General features: G+C 41.2%; 1 protein-coding gene across 2 annotated transcripts in view; it reads left to right on the top strand.

Moving 5' to 3' along the window:
* Nucleotides 1–23,326, top strand: part of flt4 (fms related receptor tyrosine kinase 4) — a 281,476-nt gene that overhangs the window by 134,921 nt on the left and 123,229 nt on the right. Inside the window, exons 21-31 of one of the 2 annotated variants that reach the window (XM_080416376.1) lie at nucleotides 440–528; nucleotides 2,792–2,942; nucleotides 3,123–3,217; nucleotides 5,665–5,787; nucleotides 8,501–8,612; nucleotides 14,584–14,683; nucleotides 15,509–15,614; nucleotides 15,765–15,886; nucleotides 17,246–17,369; nucleotides 17,718–17,797; nucleotides 20,146–21,015. In XM_080416376.1, coding sequence (XP_080272502.1) covers nucleotides 440–528; nucleotides 2,792–2,942; nucleotides 3,123–3,217; nucleotides 5,665–5,787; nucleotides 8,501–8,612; nucleotides 14,584–14,683; nucleotides 15,509–15,614; nucleotides 15,765–15,886; nucleotides 17,246–17,369; nucleotides 17,718–17,797; nucleotides 20,146–20,377 — 1,334 coding nt within the window. In that variant the 3' untranslated portion in view covers nucleotides 20,378–21,015. Of the gene's footprint in view, nucleotides 1–439; nucleotides 529–2,791; nucleotides 2,943–3,122; nucleotides 3,218–5,664; nucleotides 5,788–8,500; nucleotides 8,613–14,583; nucleotides 14,684–15,508; nucleotides 15,615–15,764; nucleotides 15,887–17,242; nucleotides 17,370–17,717; nucleotides 17,798–20,145; nucleotides 21,016–23,326 lie in introns of both variants that reach the window. The other variant, XM_080416375.1, reaches the window with a different exon arrangement.

Below are 23,326 nucleotides of genomic sequence, written 5' to 3'. Positions count from 1 at the left end.
CATTTTTTGGAAAATAATCTAAAAATTCTTTTTTCAAGATTTTTCAAAATCAGATCTACAAAATCAGATCTACAAGCTCATAGCGCGGCACTCGGTGCCACGCTATGAGCTTGTATATCTGCTATTTTTGAATAGCCAAAGAAATCTAAAGTGACACAGATGCGTTCCAGGTCTTAATGGGTTAAAAGCACCAACTTGGATCAAGTAAAAAAAAAGAAGCCTAAGCTTGTTTCTATTGTGGTTTCATGAAACAGTTAACATCTAACCAGCAGACAGACCAACAGAGTGCAGACAAAAGAAACTAAAACATTAACAGTTAACACAATTATAACAAACTCAATAGAAGTTATGAAGCCAGGGAATGCAATCTAATTAAGGACAACTGGATAAACACTGAAACTGTATCCGTTCTGCTAACGATTTCATTGTCTTCCTCCAGGACCGCTGATGGTGATAGTGGAATACTGTAAGTACGGGAATCTATCCAACTACCTGCGTGCCAAGCGAGAGTTCTTTCTACCATACAGGGTAAGCAAAACTCTAGTTCTCATGACCATACAGGGTACAGTATGCAAAACTCTAGTTATTTCTTTGTTTGTCCACTCAAAATAACAAAACACTTTTGAGTGTCACGCAATAGTAGCGAAAATTGCAGATCGATCATTCCTCTATTGCAATACTTAAAAAATGCAGTCATCCTGTGAGCCATATTAATACCATCTATCATATATATTGTAATATTCCCTAGGTCACTGCCCTTTACTCTGCTGATTATGCAGAGCAGCCCTTAAGGGAGCTTGCACTGCAAGTATTCCATTCATTATAGCTGGTTGACTGGTTGGTTGCTCATATTATTTAACTTTATTTAGCGTTCTGTGCACGAAAAAAATAAGCAACTGATAGCAGGTTTTATGTATATAGATTATCACCTGGGCATTTGTTCACATCAACACTTCAATCCAGCGAGCAAAATGAAATGATGCACTAGTATGGTACTTAATCTGGGATTTGTACTGAAGTTCTTGCTTTAAAAAAGTATTCAAAAGTGCAAAGTGCATGGTAATTTTATTATCAATGCATTGCTGTATTAAAAATGGTTACATCTTCCAAAAATATTCTAAGATTATCCAGGAAGGACATCTACAGTATAATGGTAAATATGTAGCAAAACTCGGGAGAGTTTGTAGATTTGAATTCAGCACTCAAACTCACTGAAATGTGTACCGTAACCTGTAACCTGTAATCCACATCCGAGAATTGTTTATTCTGTGACTTACTGTCAAATTACATGAATAAAAAATGCACTTGCATAAAATGAATATTTTATGCAAGTGCAAATTTCATTGTACACTTTGATCTCATTTTATTAGTCCTCAAATCAAATCTACAAGCTCTCACATTTTGATACGTATCTACCTTCATATAGATGCCTGTAAAGCAGCACTATGTAACTTTCCTCTTCTACCCCGGATTTGAACCCGGTTTCCTGCTCAAGTGCTGACATTTTTACCATTGAGCTAATGGAGCCTGCCTGCTTGGTCAGGGGATAAATTGAATCTTGACCATCAGGTCAAAATTCGTGTCAGATCCTGTGTCTAGGTGAGACATGACCTTTGACCCAATCTAAATGTCTCAATAGAAGAGCAGGGAGACAAAATACAACCACCCCATAGACCCCTTGACAGACGACGTCACACTGATAAGAACCAGTATGCGCGCGCAGGCCGGCACCAAATGAAACCCATTCTGTCATGTCTCGCTAGGACGCGCCTCACTAGCCAACACACAAGAGGAGGTTGAATGAACTGAATCCAGCGCACCCCGAAAAACTATATATTGGGAATTGATTGCATGAAACAATCACCTGTGCGTTCAGTCTCCATGTTGGTAAACACATAATTGGTCTATTGTATTATATTGTATTAACCCATTTTGGGCGGGAACCCTTATTTGTAACTATAGCTTTCACAACGGGAACCCCTTGTTGGTTCTAGGAGCTAGGACAGAGCAGAAAGGCCCTGAGACGGTTGCGGGATGGCTGATTTATCCTGTGTCTGTGTGCATTCATTAGATCGACCGTGTTGTCACACCCAGCTCAGTCTAATTAGTTTGACACAGGTCAGGTGTGACTGCTTAATATTTTTTTTTAAATATTAATAGTTGTTGTCACCATTGATGTGGTTTGTGCGTATAGGACCCATAGATACTGTATTATGATATGAATGTACATGGATGCCTCATTGGTCACTGCTGTTCATTGGAGCGATTCATTATCAGTTCTGCCATATTATCCTGGTCGAGCTGTGCCTTGTATGTCCATGTATGTCTGTTGAATCAGGAGGTCTCTCCACAATTCAAATGAAAAAATACATTTCTTAATTCTTAGTGAATTGGTTTGTTAAAAATCTTAACAAACCAAGTAGTTATGTTATGATATACAGTGGGATACTTTTGGTTTTATACCAAAGCACATTATACATAGATAATAATAATAGTACATTTTATTTGTAACTTTAGATTTTTACAAATCTCGGTGCTACTGCGTTTAAAAACAACGACAACAACAACCCTACTTGTTGTAAAAAGTGAATTACAAACAAATTAAATTCAGGGCATAGAAAAAAGACCTAAGAAAATGCTTAAAAGATAGTAACAGTAATGGTGATACGTATATTATGAGGCGTATTTCTTGCATTGGAGTTAAGGCAAGCTGGCCTATATAATGTGGCGGCGACGTTGACGTACGGCTTCAGTGGCCAATGAGGTGTCTATGTCTTTGTGCCTGTGGCAGGACCGCTCTCCTAAGACTCAGAGCCAGGTGCGAAGGATGATCGAGGCGGGACAAGTGGACCAAAGAGGACGTTCTCCATCCTCCTCACCCATTGGCAGTCCTCAGTCATCCAAAAGGTCCAATCAGAAGAGCGCTCCTGCCGTGGAGACGAGTGAGTCTGTCGCAGTGAGCGACTTTTTAGTTGGTTCTCAATTGTCCAAGTGGACCCTTACGGGTCTGTAACTCTGAGGATGTGGAAATGGATGCATTTTTTTTCTTTTCTTGAAATTAAAAAGGTAGAGATGTTTTTAATGAACATAATTATTATATTTGCACTCATCATTGTCTCCAGCGGAGGACCTGTGGAAGACGCCGCTGACCATTGAAGATCTGATCTGCTACAGCTTCCAGGTGGCACGTGGCATGGAGTTCCTCACGTCCAGAAAGGTACAGTATACAAACGCTTCTGCTGTGAATACTCTGTGTTGCACTAACATACACTGTGTTGTTACACTAACACATTAGGTTGGTATGTTGTCAGTCTCACCCCTGCTGCCGTTTTGTCTATTGTCCTACTGTAAATCAAATTAGTCGAAGCATAATATATAGGTTGCTGCTGAGCAGAAATGGAAAATCAACAATATATTTAAAAGAATATTTTTTCGTGAGCGGAAATAACGAACAGATGACATCTTCTATTGTTGACTTTCTGGAGGCGTAGTTACACTTGAAGATTGAGGAAGAGTTGTCTGGCTTGAGGGACTAGTATATAGTCATCCTAATAATAATACATACACTAAGATCAAATAAATATAAAACCTTTAAAAAAATACCCACAAAATGGTGATGAGTCAACACAAAACAAATGTCCTTTATTACCTTTAAAACATAGATTAATAGAAAATGTTGAATTCTCTCACAGTTTAAGGTTACCAGGGCTAGCGCTATCGCACTTCATAAACTGGCTAACACTGACAGCATGGCAGAGCTCACTAGAGCTCCGCTCATTGTACATTATTCTCTCAGTCACACAGCGTGTGTTTTAATTGGTTCTCATTAGCATCCCTCGCCTGCCAATTCCAGGATTCGTCAGGTTCAACCAACCAGGACGTCACTCACCGCCCCTTCATTATGTGTATAATACGACAAGATCAAAGCAGACTTCCCCCCGGTCTGGAATGGATTCATGCCAGAGCCATGTTAGCCAGGCGGCACAATAGAATCCTCAGTCATCATCATTCATCCATTTGCAATTAGACAAATGGACTGTGTAGCCTTCATATGGATCATTGTCAGTGGTGCACACAGTCATGAAATAATTACAATTATTAATTAATTATTTATAACTAAAAAGTGTTTTTAGTGTCTGTATTTTACTTGAGTATTCGTATTTTTGGATACTCATGAATTTCACTCCCCTACACTTCAAAGACAAATATTGTACTTTTGAATCCACTACATTTCTAAGAGTACTATTATTGATATTTCTTTTGAAAATGTCTGTAAAATGTCTGCATTTGAATACAGCAATTCATTGATATTAAAAATATATATTATAAGTGCTCCAGCAATTAACTCAAGTACAAATTTGACAAATTTGAGTAATGTTTGACGAGTAGTATCTATACTTTCACTCAAGTACTGCGGTTGAGTACTTTGTCCACCACTGAACATTGTTCTCAATGTATGGACAGCACAGTCTGTAAGATGTTCATACATAGCTATTTCTAAATGAAATAGAATAGGTGTTATAAAGCAAACGAGCCATGAAGAGGTATTACAGTAATTAGTGAGTTGGAGTAGACTTCAGTGGCTGGCTTCAGAGGCTGTGTGATGTTGTATAGCTCTGTGCAGACAGACAGACAGACAGACAGACAGACAGACAGACAGACAGACAGACAGACAGACAGACAGACAGACATTGTTGCAAAGCATCCTGCCAAGCGTACACACACACACACACAGACATGCACACCTGTGCACGGCCACACACACAAAGTCACTAACGTGCACGTTTGCACGAGCATCAGTGAAAGAAAAAACAAAGGAGAGAAGTGAGAGGGGCAGCAGTAGCTGAGTGTGTAGAGAGGCCACCTGGGAATCATAAGGTCTACAGTTTGCTTCCCGCCGGACCCCGGTCCATATGTGTCAGCTAGAGCACAGTGTCTCCCAAACGTTTTTTTCTTTATTTTACTTCAGCTGATAAGAGTGTCCATGAGCAAGACACTTGACTCCCAACTGCTCCCCGACACTGCTCCTAATAATTCGGATGGGTAAATGCAGAGGACAAATTTCACATTATTTGCTATTAATAACATCCCAAAGGACGCACACACGGGGCCAAAGGTAATTCTATATGGAATAACCAAAACAATTGAACGTAAACATTACTTTGTCACAGTATTTTTAAAATAAAATTACAGGGAAATAAAGCGCAAGAAATTGCAGCGCACGCACGCACGCACGCACGCACGCACGCACGCACGCACGCACGCACGCACGCACGCACGCACGCACGCACGCACGCACGCACGCACGCACGCACGCACGCACGCACGCACGCACGCACGCACGCACGCACGCACGCACGCACGCACGCACGCACGCACGCACGCACACACACACACACACACACACACACACACACACACACACACACACACACACACACACACACACACACACACACACACACACACACACACACACACACACAGTGTACTATATACAAACACACATACCTGTCCCCAGTGTTATGATGTCCCCAGTGTTATGATTGTGTGTGTGTGTGTGTGTGTGTGTGTGTGTGTGTGTGTGTGTGTGTGTGTGTGTGTGTGTGTGTGTGTGTGTGTGTGTGTGTGTGTGTGTGTGTGTGTGCCGTGTGTGTATGACAGTGTATCCACAGAGACCTGGCAGCGAGGAACATTCTGCTGTCAGAGAACAACGTGGTGAAGATCTGTGACTTTGGCCTGGCCAGAGACATCTACAAAGACCCAGACTATGTCCGCAAAGGAAACGTAAGACCCCCCCCCCCCCCTTCAAAACACAGCCTAAAACTTTTGCTGATTTCTGCCAATTATTCACATTAAAGAGAGGTAAAACATATCGTCGCTGTTGGGTTGGAAACCTCATATGTCCAAAACTGTTACTTTTCAGGATTTTCAGGAAGGTGTGACGCTGTAGTATGATCAAGTAGGGCGTTAATTTACAAAAAAATATAGTTAAAGTTAAAATATTGAGACAGCAAAGATAATGCACACTTGGTAATACACTGGCAATACGCGCCTTTCCGACGTCCAAACTTTTATTCGTAAAGGGAGGTGATCTCACTGTAAATTGATGTCATTCAGAACTTGTGCACCGCCAGACTCTCCAGTCCGAAAGGGACGTTTTTCTCTCTGGAGCAGTAGTTCTCAAACTTTTTCGTGCCAAGGACCCCCAAATTGATATATATTTGGCCGCCGACAAATGTTTTGTGGCAGGGACCCCCAGAAGAGAAGATTTGTGTTAAAAAAAAATCTAAAATGTTCAAAAATAGCATATGTATATTTTCTATTTTTTTAATAGCCAACGTATAAATGGATAAAGGGGTTAAAATGATTGTGATGCAGTATTAACACATTTTGCTGGGGACCCCCTGGAACCCCCTGGAACCCCCTCAAGGACCCCTGGGGGTCCCCGGACCCCACTTTGAAAACCACTGCTCTGGAGAACATGCTGAGTATTTCAATTTAGCAGTGGTGGGAAAGTAACTAAGGACATTTACTCAGGTACTGTGCTTTGCTTTACTTGAGTATGTCTATTTTTCAATACACTCCACTCCATTCCCTCCTCAGAGGCAAATATTGTACTTATTACCCCACACAGAAAAGTTTTCAAATAAACCTTTTGTTGAAAACTTTTAGTTTTCAAATAATAAGTTACTTTGTAGATTTAGATAATTATTCCAAACAAACCACTAAAGCGCTGTATTAACCTTTGTCTATTCAAGTCTTTGTGACAGGCGTGTACAGTAGGTGAAGGACACAAGATCAACCAAAAAACCATAAGAAGAGCACAGTACTAGCTAAGGATAAAGTTATTAGGCTACAAGACGCAATGTTCTTCTTCAACTATGACGCCTGAAGAAGGTTGTGGTGACCTAAACATTGCCTAATAAAGCCAATAAAGTTTTATTGTGTTGTACTGTGCAAGTCACACAGTGTGCCTGCAGTGCTCTTATTGTTTTTCGTTGATACTTTGTCTATCTAGACATCGCACTAGACATCTAGACAGCTCACTAGACATCGCACCACGTACATTGACATTAATATAACAAAAATCGGCTTGTAGAGCTGCTATTTTAGAAAGATTTTGACACATTTTTAAACATTTCAAATAACGTGCTAATTAGGCATACTGCATAATGAGTACTTTTGCTTTTGGTACTTCTGTATATTTTGACGCCAATACTTTTGTACTTTTGCTGAACTTTGCTGGACTCTTACTAACATTGTAACACAACAAGCAGTGATGGAAAAAGTACTCTAATGTTTTACTTAAGTAAAAGTATCAATACTGCAATGTAGAAGTACTCTGTTACAAGTATAAGTACGGAATTCAAAATTGACTTGAGTAAAAGTACAAAAGGATTGGTATCAAAATGTACTTAAAGTACCAAAAGTGAAAGTACTTAAATGTTTGAAAATAGCCAATCTACAAGCTCACAACGCAACGCGTTGTGAGCTTGTAGATCGTCTATTTTCAAATAAACTACGTATAAAATAAGGCTAAAGTGGTTAATGTATGTTTTATACATTCTATACTCCAGTAAAGTAAAAGTGCCCCAAAAAATTACTTAAGTACAGTACTTGAGTAAATGTGCTTAGTTACTTTACACCACTGGTTACAAGTTAGGGTATTGCTACTTTAACTTAATAAAAAAAACCTGACTACTTCTTCCACCACTGAACATATTTCAATTTAGAGAGAATGTGATGAAAAGGCCAACCGGGTGCTCAAAGGAGATAGAAAGTCTAAAAGGTATGCTGAAGAAGGTGATTCTAGGATCAGCGGGAATGCAGGCTTAAAAAGAAGAGGAGATTCGAGCACTCAAAAAAGTGGAGGAGAGGAATGGAGTTTAACTTTAAAACTTTCATATCGTCACCTTCCTAAACTAATGGCCTAAGTCATTTTTTGAGGAAAATTATATTTTTGCCTAAGTCAGCTCCTCATGACACTGGCCACCTCTGGTAAAATCGCCTATCTCCTAATTGAAAAGAATCATGCTGTTCCCTCCCCTTTTAGTATAATGGCCTATCTCCCTAGTGTGACTTGGGACAAAATAGGCATTTTTTTCACATGATTTTGTGACTTGAAAAATTGTCTAAGTCTGGAGTAAATCAGTAAATAATTTGGCCTAAGTCAGGTTTAATCCTATTTAAACCTATTAAAATCTCTTATATTACATAACTTTTATGTTAATAGTCTTTATTTGTTATAAACGTTTTGCGTGAAATGGTTAAGAAATATCATATAGTTTTGTTTTGGATCAGTTTTTATTTTTTTTCTAAAAAACGTATTTTTTTTACTTGGGCCGTTAGTTTAGGAAGGTGACGATATGTAAAAAAAACATGTGTCGACCAGTTAAGGTCTTCATCAGGGCGAGAATGTGATGTTTGGATGTTTACATGTTTCGTTGATTATCTGTGTAACATTACTTACTTACTGTGTCCCACTTGTTTCCTCCAGGCCCGTCTCCCATTGAAGTGGATGGCTCCAGAGAGTATCTTTGATAAACTGTACACCAGCCAGAGTGATGTGTGGTCTTTTGGTGTCCTCCTGTGGGAAATCTTTTCACTGGGTAAAGAAACATCATAACACCTGCACAACCCTAGGGTAGTTAATACCCTCACAAAAACATGTAGTAATCCTGGTCGCTATACCGCCTCCCCCATGACAGCCGGGGGCCGGGCGCCTGATCGAGGGGAAGGGAACTGGTTGGAATAACGTGTTCCTTCCACGCGCTACGTCCTACCGGGGAAACTCCCCCCTGTCAGGTGACAAGAAGGTCAGTTGGCTCTCATGCATTGAAGGAAGCATGAGCTCGGCCCTGGCCTCCCTAGGCTGTGGGGGACTGGTGTAGCGCTGGTGTAGGGCTGGTGTAGCGCCCAGGATCACTTAGGAAATTGGCACCGGGTGAAAAAAATGGGTTACAAAAATCGCGGGATAAAAATGTAAGTAAAAACAAATAAAATAACACCTGCACAACGTCTGGACAAGACAGCAGTTGATACAGTAGTTAAACATGCCAATTTACAATTTAGGCATTCAGCAGATGCTCACAAGTGCAGAGCAACGCAAGATCAGAGTAACCTAGTCAACAGAAAAACTATTAATATGCTGCAAAGTAACTAGGATACCAGGAAAACATTAAACCTAGCATTTATTTAAACACCATGCTATTTTTAGCATTTGTCTTCCACCAAACAGAATGTCTATCCAACTATCATGAATACAAATCAATGCAAGTACAACTCCAACTGATTTCAATCATTTCTTACCGGGTGTGCAGTCTAGAAAAGTTTATTTACATTTATAGGGATTACCAGCACTCACAGAGACGCCCTTGATGCACTTATAATCGGTTGGCGTAAGCCTCATCGGTACTGTAAGCATACAGTAACAGTACAGTATGCATTTCAGCTCTAAGCTTAAAGACGGTAGCGTTGATAAGGGCTTAGAGCTGAAATGAGAGCGCTGGTATTCTCTCTCTCTATATATATCGTTGCTGTCGGGCAGAAACCAGCTAACTCCATTTTTAAGCTTTTAATTTTTTTCCCAATAATCAGTGCTATTGAACACTCTTTACGTCTGTGTGTTGATTAAAAAAATATTGAACCAATGAAAAGTATTAAAAAGCGCTTCTGACAAAACCAGCTAACTCCATTGGATCCTCAAACTTCCACCAAAGTCCACCAAATGGGGGTGGAGTTAGCTGTTTTTTCTGACTCAAGGCTCCACCCCCTTTTGACCTCCAACCTCATCCTGATTACGCCCAATGAATGGTCTGATAAATCGCGGGTAGGTCAGTATGTCGCCAACTCGCCCACTTTCACTTTGAACATTTTTCAAAACTAGCAAAAAAAAGCAGATCTACAAGCTCAAAATGCGTCACAAATGCAACACGTCAGCTTATGGATCAGCTATTCTCTACTTTCCTACTTTTGTATCGACACTGTTGTATGATAAAGTAGGGCATTCATTTACGAAAAAGCATAAAAAGAGTGAGTGTAAAGGTTGAGCGTAATGATGTCTCAACAGTGAGTGTGATGGAAAACACAGTTATGTTTGACATGGGCCATAATTACGCGGCTTTCTCATGCACTCTTCAATTTGAAAAGGCTGCCTCTGTCTTCGCACATAAGTGCCTCCAAAATCACAAACGACTTGTAAAATATATATCTGCTCCCTGATTAGCAGATTTTGTTCTTCTGTGAGGCTGAAAATCTTACATGAGCTTGCCCTTTCCACAGAGCTTAACCTTTTAAAATGCCAGGGGAAGAGGTTTTTGGAATAAGTGCCACATTCTCTGAAAGTTCTTCGGTTTCAGTGACTCGTGATGACCTATAACAATTCACAGAAGAGGAAGACGTGACAGTGATACATCCCACGGCCCAGAGCTATTTATTATTGTTCTCATGTATTCATGGAAAGACCTTTTAATGGGTCGTGTCCACAGAGAACACCTTTTGAGTTGGCAGCGCCAGTCTTCCATGTATTTCTATGGTAAAGACAGGCTGGTGCGCTCCTCTTCCCAGTGCCGTTCCTTCGCGCCTCAGCGGCTCCCGACGCCCGGCGTTTTTTGGTGCGTTTGGGGCGTTCTCTGTGGACACGGCCCCCTAAACAAAATGTGAACAAGCATACATACTGTACATCTGCATACAGTGGTGTAAAGTAACTAAGGACATTTACTCAAGGACTGCACTTGAGTACGATTTTGAAGTATTTTTACTTTACTGGAGTATTTCCAATTTTCAGTACTTTTACTTCTACTCCACTACATCTCAGAGGTAAATATTGTTACAAAACATACATTAACCACTTCAGCCCTATATATATTTCGGCCATTTGAAAATAGCCGATCTACAACCGATCTACTGCTGGTACTTTAAGTACATTTTGATACCAATACTTTTATACTTTTACTCCAGTACATTTTGAATTCCGGACCTTTACTTGTAACAGATTTCTACATTGCATGCGGAATTGATTTTTTACCTAGGTAAAATGTTTTAGTACTTTTCCCACCACTGCATCTGCACAGCATAACTAGTATCTGTGTAAAAGTAGTTGCTAGGGGGTGAGGTGGAGTCTGAAGAGGTGAGTGCTAGGGGGTGAGGTGAAGCCTATAGAGGTGAGTGCTAGGGGGTGAGGTGAAGTCTATAGAGGTGAGTGCTAGGGGGTGAGGTGAAGACTATAGAGGTGAGTGCTAGGGGGTGAGGTGAAGTCTATAGAGGTGAGTGCTAGGGGGTGAGGTGAAGTCTATAGAGGTGAGTGCTAGGGGGTGAGGTGAAGTCTATAGAGGTGAGTGCTAGGGGGTGAGGTGAAGACTATAGAGGTGAGTGCTAGGGGGTGAGGTGAAGTCTATAGAGGTGAGTGCTAGGGGGTGAGGTGAAGACTATAGAGGTGAGTGCTAGGGGGTGAGGTGAAGTCTATAGAGGTGAGTGCTAGGGGGTGAGGTGAAGTCTATAGAGGTGAGTGCTAGGGGGTGAGGTGAAGTCTATAGAGGTGAGTGCTAGGGGGTGAGGTGGAGTCTATAGAGGTGAGTGCTAGGGGGTGAGGTGAAGACTATAGAGGTGAGTGCTAGGGGGTGAGGTGAAGTCTATAGAGGTGAGTGCTAGGGGGTGAGGTGGAGTCTATAGAGGTGAGTGCTAGGGGGTGAGGTGGAGTCTATAGAGGTGAGTGCTAGGGGGTGAGGTGAAGTCTATAGAGGTGAGTGCTAGGGGGTGAGGTGAAGTCTATAGAGGTGAGTGCTAGGGGGTGAGGTGAAGTCTATAGAGGTGAGTGCTAGGGGGTGAGGTGGAGTCTATAGAGGTGAGTGCTAGGGGGTGAGGTGAAGTCTATAGAGGTGAGTGCTAGGGGTGGGGTAGAGTCAACAACGTTCCAGCTTGAAATAACCTCTTAAATATGTTGGCCTATTCATTATTATTATTATTGGAGTAGCCAATTAGTTTTACCCTTTTTGATCCACAATGTAGTTGTTATGACAGTTAATTCCTCCCCGCACGTTTCTGTCACTACTGTTGTACCCTTCTGGCTCACCTGCCAGTGAGGGGCCCCCACCAGGAGGACATACATCCTACTCCTCCCGCCCAACAATCCCTGCTGTCAGTCTCCGCCCAGCCCGCAGGAACGCCAATTGTGTTCGTATAGACGCTCAACAAAGCCGGATGCACCCCTGTGCCACCCGAGCGCCCAGGCCTATTCATTATTAACCACAAAGTATAATTTTATTCTCGTCATTTCTTGCATTATGAGGATATTTTATAGTGTGGTCCTGTTATTCAATTTAATTAAATTCATCTTCATTTCAGACTCAAAGTCCACATCAAAAACAGTAGTACAATAGTACAAAATCGACAAACGATAAAAACATAAAAGCAGTCCTACCTACAGACAGTCCACATGAGAGGTGGAGACAGTCTATGTCTGTAGCCTACAGCACAAAATAAGTGTATTTACCTTGCAGCTGTAAATTTATTTCATTTCAATAAATCTATTAGCCACTATCCTGGGTGGTTTAATTGCTTCAAAAAGTCAATTATGCCTCCTTTAGTAGTGTCGCCATGCCAAAACTATTTATTATTTGGTAAGAATGTGACACACACACACACACACACACACACACACACACACTGCATGATAGGAGGCTTTAGTGGTCGCATTAACTTTAGCAAAACGGACCGTGCAGCTGTAGATGAGACAATTACATTTTCTGTTCAACATGTCGGAAAAAAACAATTATCTTCCCATTCTGCATGGAAGCAGTATGTGTTCTGTCTCTTTCTTGGTGTCACTTAACCTCACTTCCTGAACTCGTTCTCAAACGTTAGTGGTGGTTTAAAAGTAGCCTAGGCCCGAGGTTCTCAAACTGTGGGTCGGGACCCTCAGGGGGGTCATCAAATGATTTTGGGGCGGTCCCCAGCTGATTTACTTAAAATGCAACATTGTTTTCTCACTCAACAGTAAACAAACCAACATACAGTAGTGTAATACACAGGGTATCTGCACATTTTAAGATACCCCCAAGGACTTTTAAGACCTTTTTAATACCTCCAAAATCAACGAATTATTCTAATTGTCAAATATTACCTTAAAGAGGCAAATATTTTGAAAATAGCCAATCTACACGCTCACAACGGCTCATGTTGCGAGCATATAGATCGGCTATTTTCACAATATTTATCTGTGGAACCGAGTCAAACAAAATGTAATGCCTCAACTCCAATTACTACAACTAGCCCATACCCGGTCGACGACCCACCAAGACAGACAGAGGTTACTCCAATTATATAGTAGGATTCCAAGTGCTTGTCACTGTGGGGGGTCCCCAGTTCAAATATGATTATTTTGGGGGGTTGCGTCCTGAAAAGTTTGAGACCCCCCACTACTTACACATTGAGTGCCAAAAACGGTTATAGCCGTTTTTCATAATCCAAACGAGGAGTGCCAAAAACGGTTATAACCATTTTGGAAAAAAACATTTTTTTTCCTTCACAGCACCAGGAGATATCATTCACTTAAAGGACGACTTCACCGATTTTCAACCTATCTTCATATAATAGGTCCTCACTAATACTCATGATAAAATGGTACCATTTTTTTCTACTCTGTCTGTGTCTCAGAGGAGGGCTGCAGTTCAGAGTCCCGTCTACCAGTGACATCATCAATGGGGAATCCAAGCTAATAGAAACTGCAGGCTTTCTATTCCTGGAAAGTTGCAATGCAATAAAAGAAGCCATTGTTCAAAAATCTAAATAATTTTTTTAAAATCTTTGTTGGAAAAAGAAATCATGCCTAACGATGATGTCACTGGTAGACGGGTTTCTGGACTGTCAACTCTGAGACACAGACCAAGTAGAAAAAAATGGTACCATTTTATCATGAGTATTAGTGAGGACCAATTATATGAAGATAGGTTGAAAATCGGTGAAGTCGTCCTTTAATGTTTTTCATGGTGCCATTTTTATCTAGGTGTGCCTATTCCTGACACAGATACTACTGTATATCGTCTCTGTGTGTTGGAAACTGTCCAAAACTGTTACTTTTCAGGATTCAAATAAAAGAATAGCAAAAGTAGCAAATCTACAAGGTCAAAACACGTCAAGTAAGGCGTTAAGAAAATGAAAAAACACAAAAAGTAAAAATGTGGAGACAAGAGATTTCTGCCCGACAGCAACGATATATGGTCACTGTCGGGCAGTAACCTTACTACGTCCGAAACTGTAACTTTTTAGGAAATGGAACAAAGCAGTAAACCCTGTGTTCCAATGGATCCAATGCCGTTATTATTTAGTCACAAGCTCTTGTTTATACTTTTCATTGGTTTAATATTTATAAAGCCCTCAGACACACTTTACAACTTTCACTTTCAGAATATTTTTTTTTAATGTATTACCCGATCTACAAAGCTCACAACGCATCACGATGAGACGCGTTTGTGAGCTTGTAGAGCACCACTCTTGTGCGACGAAGTAGGGCACTCATTTATTCAAAAAACATTCAAGGTTTCTGCCTGACAGCAACGTAAATTGTCCCTCCATCGTTTGCAGGTGCGTCACCGTACCCAGGTGTGCAGATCGACGAGGACTTCTGCAAACGATTGAAAGATGGCACCAGGATGAGGTCGCCTGAGACCGCCTCCCCCGAAATGTGAGTGGCTCTCAAAGTGGGGTGGGGGGAGGGTGGTGGGGGCGGAGATTTTAACAATAAACATTTTCTATTTGCACATGGGGTCTGCAACCAAATATAGATACATTTGGGGGGTCCTTGAGATGAAAATGTTTGAGAAATACTGATTTCCTTCGTCATACGGCGGTATGCCTCATATGACGGAGTATAAATCAAGCATTACTTTTCCATTGATCACTCCTTCACTTTTCTAATAACCCCCCCCCCCCCAACCCACCCAAAAAATAAAGAAAGGGGAAAAAATAAGTCTTCATGAAAGATTAATAATGCTATATGCCCTACTGCACCTAATTATGGGATCCCAAGAGCACCAAGGTGAAACAGCCTAATCCTCACCAATAAATCATAATTGTGATTAATTTCACAAACGTATGCACACCGAAGAGTAATGAGGATTACAAGTTTAGATTTGTAGTCAGTATGAGAGGTTCAGCATCTTGCTTGACTTCCGTGGGGTCCTTGATTGTGATTGTGCTACCCTCTGCTGGTGTATGTAGAAAGGTACAAATGCACATATAATACCTTCTTTTCTTCTTCTTTTGACTTGTTTCTTATGTTTTCTTCCCCCCCCCCACCCCCCATCATTTTCGTGCAAGCTCTTCTATCACTTCATGATAGAGCTCCTGGGCAGGGCCCAAATGAGGTTCTGAGAACCTTATCTGAAACCCAGAGCCGTAACAGATGGAACCCATGAAATACATTTCACCGCACAGCACGCTTCACTTTAGTTCTTTCTTGTATTGGAAAAGATTGTGACTGTGATTGTGATTGCGATTGTGATTGCAGCTATGGGATCATGCTGGCCTGCTGGCAGGGTGAACCCAGGGAGAGACCTACCTTTCCTGCTCTGGTGGAGATCCTGGGAGACCTGCTGCAAGATAACAACCTGCCGGTAAGCAAAGCACCTGGAGAGACATCATCAAACACACACACACATGTCATTTTGTCACCGCGCTCGCTAATGCTGTTGCTTTGAGATTAGAAAAATGCACATTTTGCGTTAACAAGGCTTGTACATAATTCTCTAACACGTTCCTGACAGGATGGAAAAGACTACATCCTGAACCAATCACAGAGCTCAGAAGATGACGGCTTCTCGCAGGTGTCTTCACGTCCCGCGTCAGAGGAGGAACTGAGACTGGCCGGCAACAACATGTCCAATAGGTAGTTGACTTTTTGGGGGTATTTTTTTATTTCAAAAACTTTTCTTTTTCCTGTGAAGCACATTGAACTGCATTTTTTGTCTGAATTGTGCTGTATAAATAAAGCTTGATTGACTGACGGATGGATGGCCAAATGGACAGACAGGGCCTTCTGTCCTTCACAGTCACAATCAGAACCATTTTTGTAGCCAACATGCTGTTTATAGTACAACATAACACACTTAAACGTACTGTAAGTGATATTATTTGGAGGTTTTTGGTTAAAAGGTTAAATCTCTTCATTCTGATAGTAATTATTGCTACAGAGTGTTCAGTAACAGGGGTCTCCCTGTCTTGTGTTCCAGTTGCAATTTTGTCTGCTCATTTATTTGTTTAATCACTTCTCTCGGGCATCTCGTGCCCCCAGGTGTGCTTGGGGGGCTATTCAAAAATAGTAGATATACAAAAATAGCAGATATACAAGCTCATAGCGCGCCACTTCATACTTATCTGCTATTTTTGAGAAATGTTTTGCAAATCTTTGAATAAATACTGGTAAATATTTTTAAGAGAACATTTTTAACACACACTTTTTGCTTCTGGGGGTCCCTGGTACAAAACATTTTCTGATGGGGTTCCGCCGACAAATACATATAATTTCGGGGGGTCCTTGACATGAAAAAGTTTGAGAACCACTGCACCTTTACACTGAGTGTTTGACACAACATGTACTGAGTAGTCAAGGAGGCCACCCTGCTGAACACATGGAGACTGTTTAGACTAAAACAAAACACAACAAGCAGGAGATGGAATTATTACCAATCGCTTAATTCCCGTAACAGTCTGTTGTTACAATAAGTCAGCATGTGTTTATGAGTTATTCTTTCCTATAAACAAACTGCAGTCTCCAGGTATGATAACTGTGTGAGTGTGTGTGTGTGTGTGTGTGTGTGTGTGTGTGTGTGTGTGTGTGTGTGTGCGTGTGCTTGTGCGTGCGTGCATTGCGTGCGTGCATGGTTTCAACAACTTGGAATGCCCAAAAAGGAGGCAAAAAGGCTAGCAAAAGTATTGTGCAGTATCTGCTATAATTGGTAGCAGCTTTTTATGGCGGAGACGCTGCTACTTATACTCATAGAGTACTGGGTGGCTGTGTAGTGCAGGTCGTCTAATGATCCATGGGTCAATGGTTCGAATCCCGGTGCCATAAAAATGCAATTCATTATCATAGAGTACTGGGTGACATGCTTATAGTATCATGACATAGACATATTCATGTATTTTTGAATAACCTTAACTGTACCATTAATATTTGTGTCCTTGTATGCTCTCCTTTATGTGGACATGAATACATTGTTAAAATGTGTGTTCATGTGTCCAGTAGGTATTATAACTGTGTGCCGTTTGCCGGCTGTGTGTTTGTGGGACCATCGAAGATCATGTGCCAGCCCAGAGTCAAGACTTTTGAAGAGTTTCCCCTGGAGATGCACCCGACTAAAAGTCCACAAGTAAGCCCCTCAGCTCAGACAGTCACCCAACAGCCAGTGAGAATCAAGGCCTGGAACTGTCCGTTTTAGAACATGCTATTCTACTGTATGTCAAACTATGTCATGTCTCCGGATAGAATTTCACTGGCATCTGCATGGTTGGCTTTCAAAACGTTCCATTTATTATTACTTTTAGTTGATTACCTCAGATAGCCTACTTCTTCTTCCCTTTCTTTTTTTATGGAAATAACAAAAACAATGGCGCTTGCACAAAAACAAATTTCACCCACTGTTTTACACCTGTAAACCTATGATGTGACAATAAAGTTGATTCTGATTCTGATTTGATCCTCTGCTGTCTCTGCTCAGGACAGCCAGACAGACAGTGGCATGGTTTTGGCCTCAGAAGAATTTGAAAGACTTGAACAACAGCACAGGGGTGCTATCAGGTACGTTACAGAACCACCATGCACATTGGTTAAACTAATTCATTGACATCATGTCAGTTTTGCAGCTTGAGGCAGAATGGTTGGCTAAATGAGAACACATGTAGATAAGCCTGCATGTAAACAAAGGTCTAAATCATTACACACTTATGCTTCATAACGTTGCCAACAGGCAGAAACCTTGTATCTCCATATTTCAACATTTTATGTTTTTCATAAATGAATTCCCTACTTCGTTGTTTGAGAGATGCACAAAAGTAGCAAATATAGAAGATCTACAAGCTTGTAGATCTGCTATTTATGCTACTTTTGAAAATAAAAACTTTTATGATACTGATAATAATTTACTTATTATGATACTTGTCAGTATCATGTCAATAATATGGTCATTATCATGTCTATTAAGATGAAGTGAAAGTGATTAAGTGTGTCTGTGGGTTTTATAAATATTCAACAAATGAAAAGTATTAAGAAGAGCTTGTGGCCATATAATAACTACATTGGATCCATTGGAACACTGCAGGTTATTTTTTCTATCTCCTGATAGTTTTAGATAAGGTTTCCACCCAACAGCGACGACAAACACACACCCTTCAATGACTTTTAATGAGTGTTTTCTGTCCTCCTTGCTAATTAGATTAATTTGGGAGAAACGGCATCATAGTAATCAAGCTCGCAGTTTGTCGTAGGATGTGATTATGTGGGGTTAATGTTAAAGAGGTGGTGCCATGGTTTTGCACTTTTTCTGTTTTTCATGTGTCTATGATGTTGATAGAACTTCATTAAGCCCCCTGGTGGTGTTTTTATGGTGTTTTATGTCTTCTCTGACTATTTTGAGTTTCTACCTGGAGGCTGAAACCTTGAATTTTAACAATTTCTGTACACTTTTTTGAAAAAAATCTTCCTCCTAGTATAACCATAATACCTGATGATTATGTTGTGCTCCACTGGACTGCGAGGTTTAATAAAACCACCTAGTTAGTGAGAAAGGCACGAACGTTCACTGACCAGTGGTGGAAAGTAACTAAGTAAAAATATTTAGTTACTTTTACATTACCTAAAAACAGTTCCAAACGCCCGAGTTTTCAGCAAGTAGATGAAAACGCCACGCGTGAATGCGCAGCCAGCGCCGGGCAATTGTCAGGGTCGCGGTCCCTAGGGGTGACATAGGGCACCACAGGTGAAAATGACTCTATTTCTTTTTGCGCTCTCTACCTACAGTAGCTGCCCACCAGACACTATTTATTTATTTTTAAAACATTTTTGTGTATTTTGATATCAAAAGTCCCTAAAAAGAAATAAGCAACTTGATAACAAACATTCATGTTTGTAGCCTGCACCTGCAGGCTACAAACAATAACACTGCGCACCACGTGAGTGAGGTTCTACCGTGCCATAGCCTGAAGGGATGGAACCTTCTGATTGGTTGCAAGGCCGTTACAGACTGAAACTTCAAAATAAAATGACCAAAAATGACATTGCACTGGACCTTTAACTCTCTCAGTGCCACACCCCGAGATATCCCGAGTTTTTCCCGAGTACCCTCCGTGCCAGCACGAGAAATCCCGAGTTTTTAGTTTTGACTGTGGTCGCGCTATTCTGTTTATTTTTCATGATCACTTTCGCTTCCTGACTCCTTCAGACTCATTGGGTTCCGGTTTCATGACGCAGATTCCGTTTCCGGTTCTCATTTTTTTCCCGCGGTCATTTTTGGCCAGAATAGGGAAAGTCACGGTTTTTCACACGGTATAAAAAACGAACGGAGAGGTCCACGTCTACTCTCTTTGGTCTGGGTGACGATCAGTCATCGTAGTCGTGTATCGCATCGTAATTTAGCCCGATCAACGATTGTCGAAAATGTCAACATCCGGTAATGACCGGATGTGACGTGAGCCTGTTTGGGAGGGGGCGAGTGAGCCAGCGAGGTCATCAATGTGTCGATTTGTTGCTCTCTACTGGTAGAACTGTATTATGGGTTTAAAAACCCAATCAGATTATTTATTTGAATGAAAAATTACAAAATTACAAAATAAAAAAAAACGCAAATTTCTGGGGGAGTACTTTATGAAAATACTTTTGGCACTGAGAGAGTTAATTGAGCAGAGGACAGATAGACAGAACACTTTGCCTTGCTTGATTTTTGTGCTAAGCAGTTTAGTTTAGCTGCCTTTTATAGGGCTGTTTCACTGTGATATGCATGTTGGGTTTGCCTCTGCCAGTGCGCAACACTCAGATCCCGGCTAGCCTGATTATTTGCCATCATTTAGATGTATCACACAGAAATAATGATAGGTACAAGCTGAATACCAAAATGATACAAGCTAAATGATGACTCTTTTCTGTCACGGCAGTAGCAGCAGTACGGAGCATCTGACGGGGCCGGGCTCCCATGATTCTCCAGGAGGCTTCGCAGCCAGCGGCGCCGGGAGCTTCCGTCAGCGCCCGGCCTTCCTGAGCCAGCTGTCTGGACAGACCTTCTACAACAACGAGTACGGACAGCTGTCCGAGGAGGGCCTCATCTGTGACTTCTTCACCTCGCCGGACCCCACCCCAAACCCATGCCCGCTGGCCTCCAACCTGTAACCCCACCCCAACCCCACAATGCCCACTCCAACCTGTAACCCAGTGCATTCTCAACCCTTTTTTCATCTCAAGGACATCCCCCAAGCTTGATATCGTTGCCGTCGGGCACAAACCTTGTATCTCCATATTTCACTTTTTTGTATTTTTTTCCCCCTAAATGAATGCCCTTACTTCATCATATAAGAGCGTTGCACAAAAGTAGTGGAAATAGCAGGGCTTCTACGGAACCTCACAGCGCTTCGCGATGCGACCCGTTGTGAGCTTGTAGAGCGGCTATTTAGAAAAAAAATAAGGAAGGGACATACAAGGTTTTCCACCCTATAGCACCAGTCCCCCGGGGGGGGGTCTAAAGATCACAGAGGGGAGTGTGAGGCCTTCTCAGTTTTCCAACGTTTTAAACATGTTGCACAAAATCATAACCTTTCAATATTTTTAACAAAAGTTACAAGGAGAAATTGGGAAAATTGCTGTTCTACAAGGTCACGGCGCGTTGCGGGGTTTGTAGATCGTCTGTTTTCACTCTTCGTCGTACGAGAAGTGTAATAGGGCTGAAGTGATTTAGCGTGTTTGAAAAACAAGATTGTGTGCGCGCACCTGCGTGTGTGTGTGTGTGTGTGTGTGTGTGTGTGTGCGTGTGCGTGCGTGCATGAGAGCGCACATGGGGGGGGGGGGGGGGGGGGGTTCCAGCTTGTGTCAGATGTAAGAAGGGAGGGCTCCAAGAAAATAAAATACATTAAAAATGTTGGGAACCACTGCCATATCGTTGCTGTCGGGCAGAAACCTCTTATCTCCATATTCTAACTTTTTGTGTTTCTTTTGTAAATTAACGCCCTACTTGATCATACTCAGTGTCACACCAAAGCATCAAAAGTAGCAGATCTGCTCGAAACGCGGCACAAACCGACACGTTTTGAGCTTGTAGATCTGCTACTTTTCTTATTTTGAATTTGAATCCTGAAAAGTAACACTTTCTAGATCTGTAACAGTTTGTTGAGCTTGTAGATCTGCTACTTTTGAATTTGAATCCTGAAAAGTAACAGTTTTGGACATACAAGGTTTCGACCCGACAGAGACGATATCAAAGTCTCAGTGACCCCAACCAATCTACACTGTAAAAATCCTCAGTGTTGATATAACTCTGAAAGTGTACAAATGGAACAAAAATGGACCTGTTTGTATCTCCTCTCTCAAAGATAACAACAGACCCATTAAAGTCCATTGTGGACCCCTGGTGGTCCCACCTATCCTTGATAAAGCCCAGGAGGACATCATTGTAAGGAGAAGGTAATAGAACCAAAATCACTGCCACGCTGTGGAGTCTCGGGTTGAGGCAAGTCTGTCAGCGTTTCAAACATCTTTGTAAAAAATAGCACTGATATTTATGGCTCTTTTTGACTACGGGAACTCAGAGAACTGTGCCGTGTTAACGCACAGTATTTCTACAGGTTCTGGAGTCGGTTCCATACGCTATACGGCTCGGTTTCGGATAAGGTTCTCGGAACCTGATTTGCGCCTTGCTCAGGAGGTAGTACTAAACCTGCTGAGTTCTGGTAACTCAGAATTTGTACTTTCCATAGTGTTCACAAATAGCGTCGCACTCGCAACGCTTTGTGAGTTTGTAGATTATTACTAATTTCTATTTTCTATATTTTTCAAGTTTATACGTTTTTTATATCGCACTTCGCCCTTAAGGGGTGGTCCTCCTTAAACTGGAAAACAGTTCAGTTTCAGTTTATGGTAGATTCTGGGTTAACCCTTAGTAGTCAAAATAGAGCCATTAGCTAACTGCCTATTTGTGAAGAAAATATATATAATCATTGTATATAGTTACTGGAGGGAAAGCCTGCATGGCCTCTAGAACAGTGGTTCTCAAAGTGGGGTCCGGGGCGTCACCAGCAAATACACATTTTAACACAGATCTTCATGGGGGTCCCTGGCACAAAATCCTTTCGAACAGATATACTTTTGGGGGTCCTTGGCGTGGAAATTTTTGAGAACCACTGCTCTAGATCCCTCTGAACTGACCTGAGACCAGCTGTTCAATCATCTCAATGCCCTTTTATTTTGAAGGCGCTGCCTTTGAAATAAATGGACAGCTTTATGTGCCTGAAGTTTCCCTAACCAGTCACTGGATGGCACCATAAGTCAAAAAACAAACCCTGAGTATTTTATATTCATCCAGTTATATGTTTTATCTTTTATATACAGAGTATTCTTCCTTTGTTTATTTGTACAAAATGTGTCCCATATGGGAAAGAAATAAAGCAATATTACTTCTTTATGAAAGCTGTCATCTTTGTCTCTTTAGAATAAAAGTGACATGGGAGATAATAATAGAATTAGTAGGGGGTACTAAGCACAAAAAATGGCCAAATCGTTACGCGGCGGATAAAAGCACCAAATTTGGTACACGCACTCTTTAGGATGTATCTCATCATCTCAGAAGGGGTGCTCAAAAATTTGGACCCATTAAAGGGTTTTTTAAAGGAAAAATCAAAAATGGCCGCCAGAAATGACCCATGATTCCTAAAAGTTGATATAATTCTGACATTTTGGCTGATTGTGCTAAATATAACTTTTACATTTATAGTAAATAGACTGATATTAAAGGATTTGGCAAAAATAACCCATGAAAAATGTCTTAAATATTTTTTAAACAACTCTAAATGCCCAAAATTGTCTTAAAAACCACTCTGAATAAGATGACCTTCCACATTAATCCTTTTCTAAGTGATATATTGTCAATGCCAAATATACTTAATTGTTTTCTAAAACTTTTAAAAGACCCTATGAATGATTACCAATACATAATATATTGTACAAATCTTCATATGACCAGAGATCAAGCCCTCTATTGGGGCACAACTCCATAGCGTTTTAATGCCCCAAAAATGTAGGAGAGTGTGGGAGCAGACAGGTTCTCGTGCTTGGAGTGTGGGAGCAGACAGG

Source organism: Gymnoscopelus braueri (assembly GCF_963280865.1).
Source record: "Gymnoscopelus braueri genome assembly, chromosome: 20".
NCBI classification, from domain to species: Eukaryota; Metazoa; Chordata; class Actinopteri; order Myctophiformes; family Myctophidae; genus Gymnoscopelus; species Gymnoscopelus braueri.
This window is presented reverse-complemented; position numbering and strand designations above follow the sequence as displayed.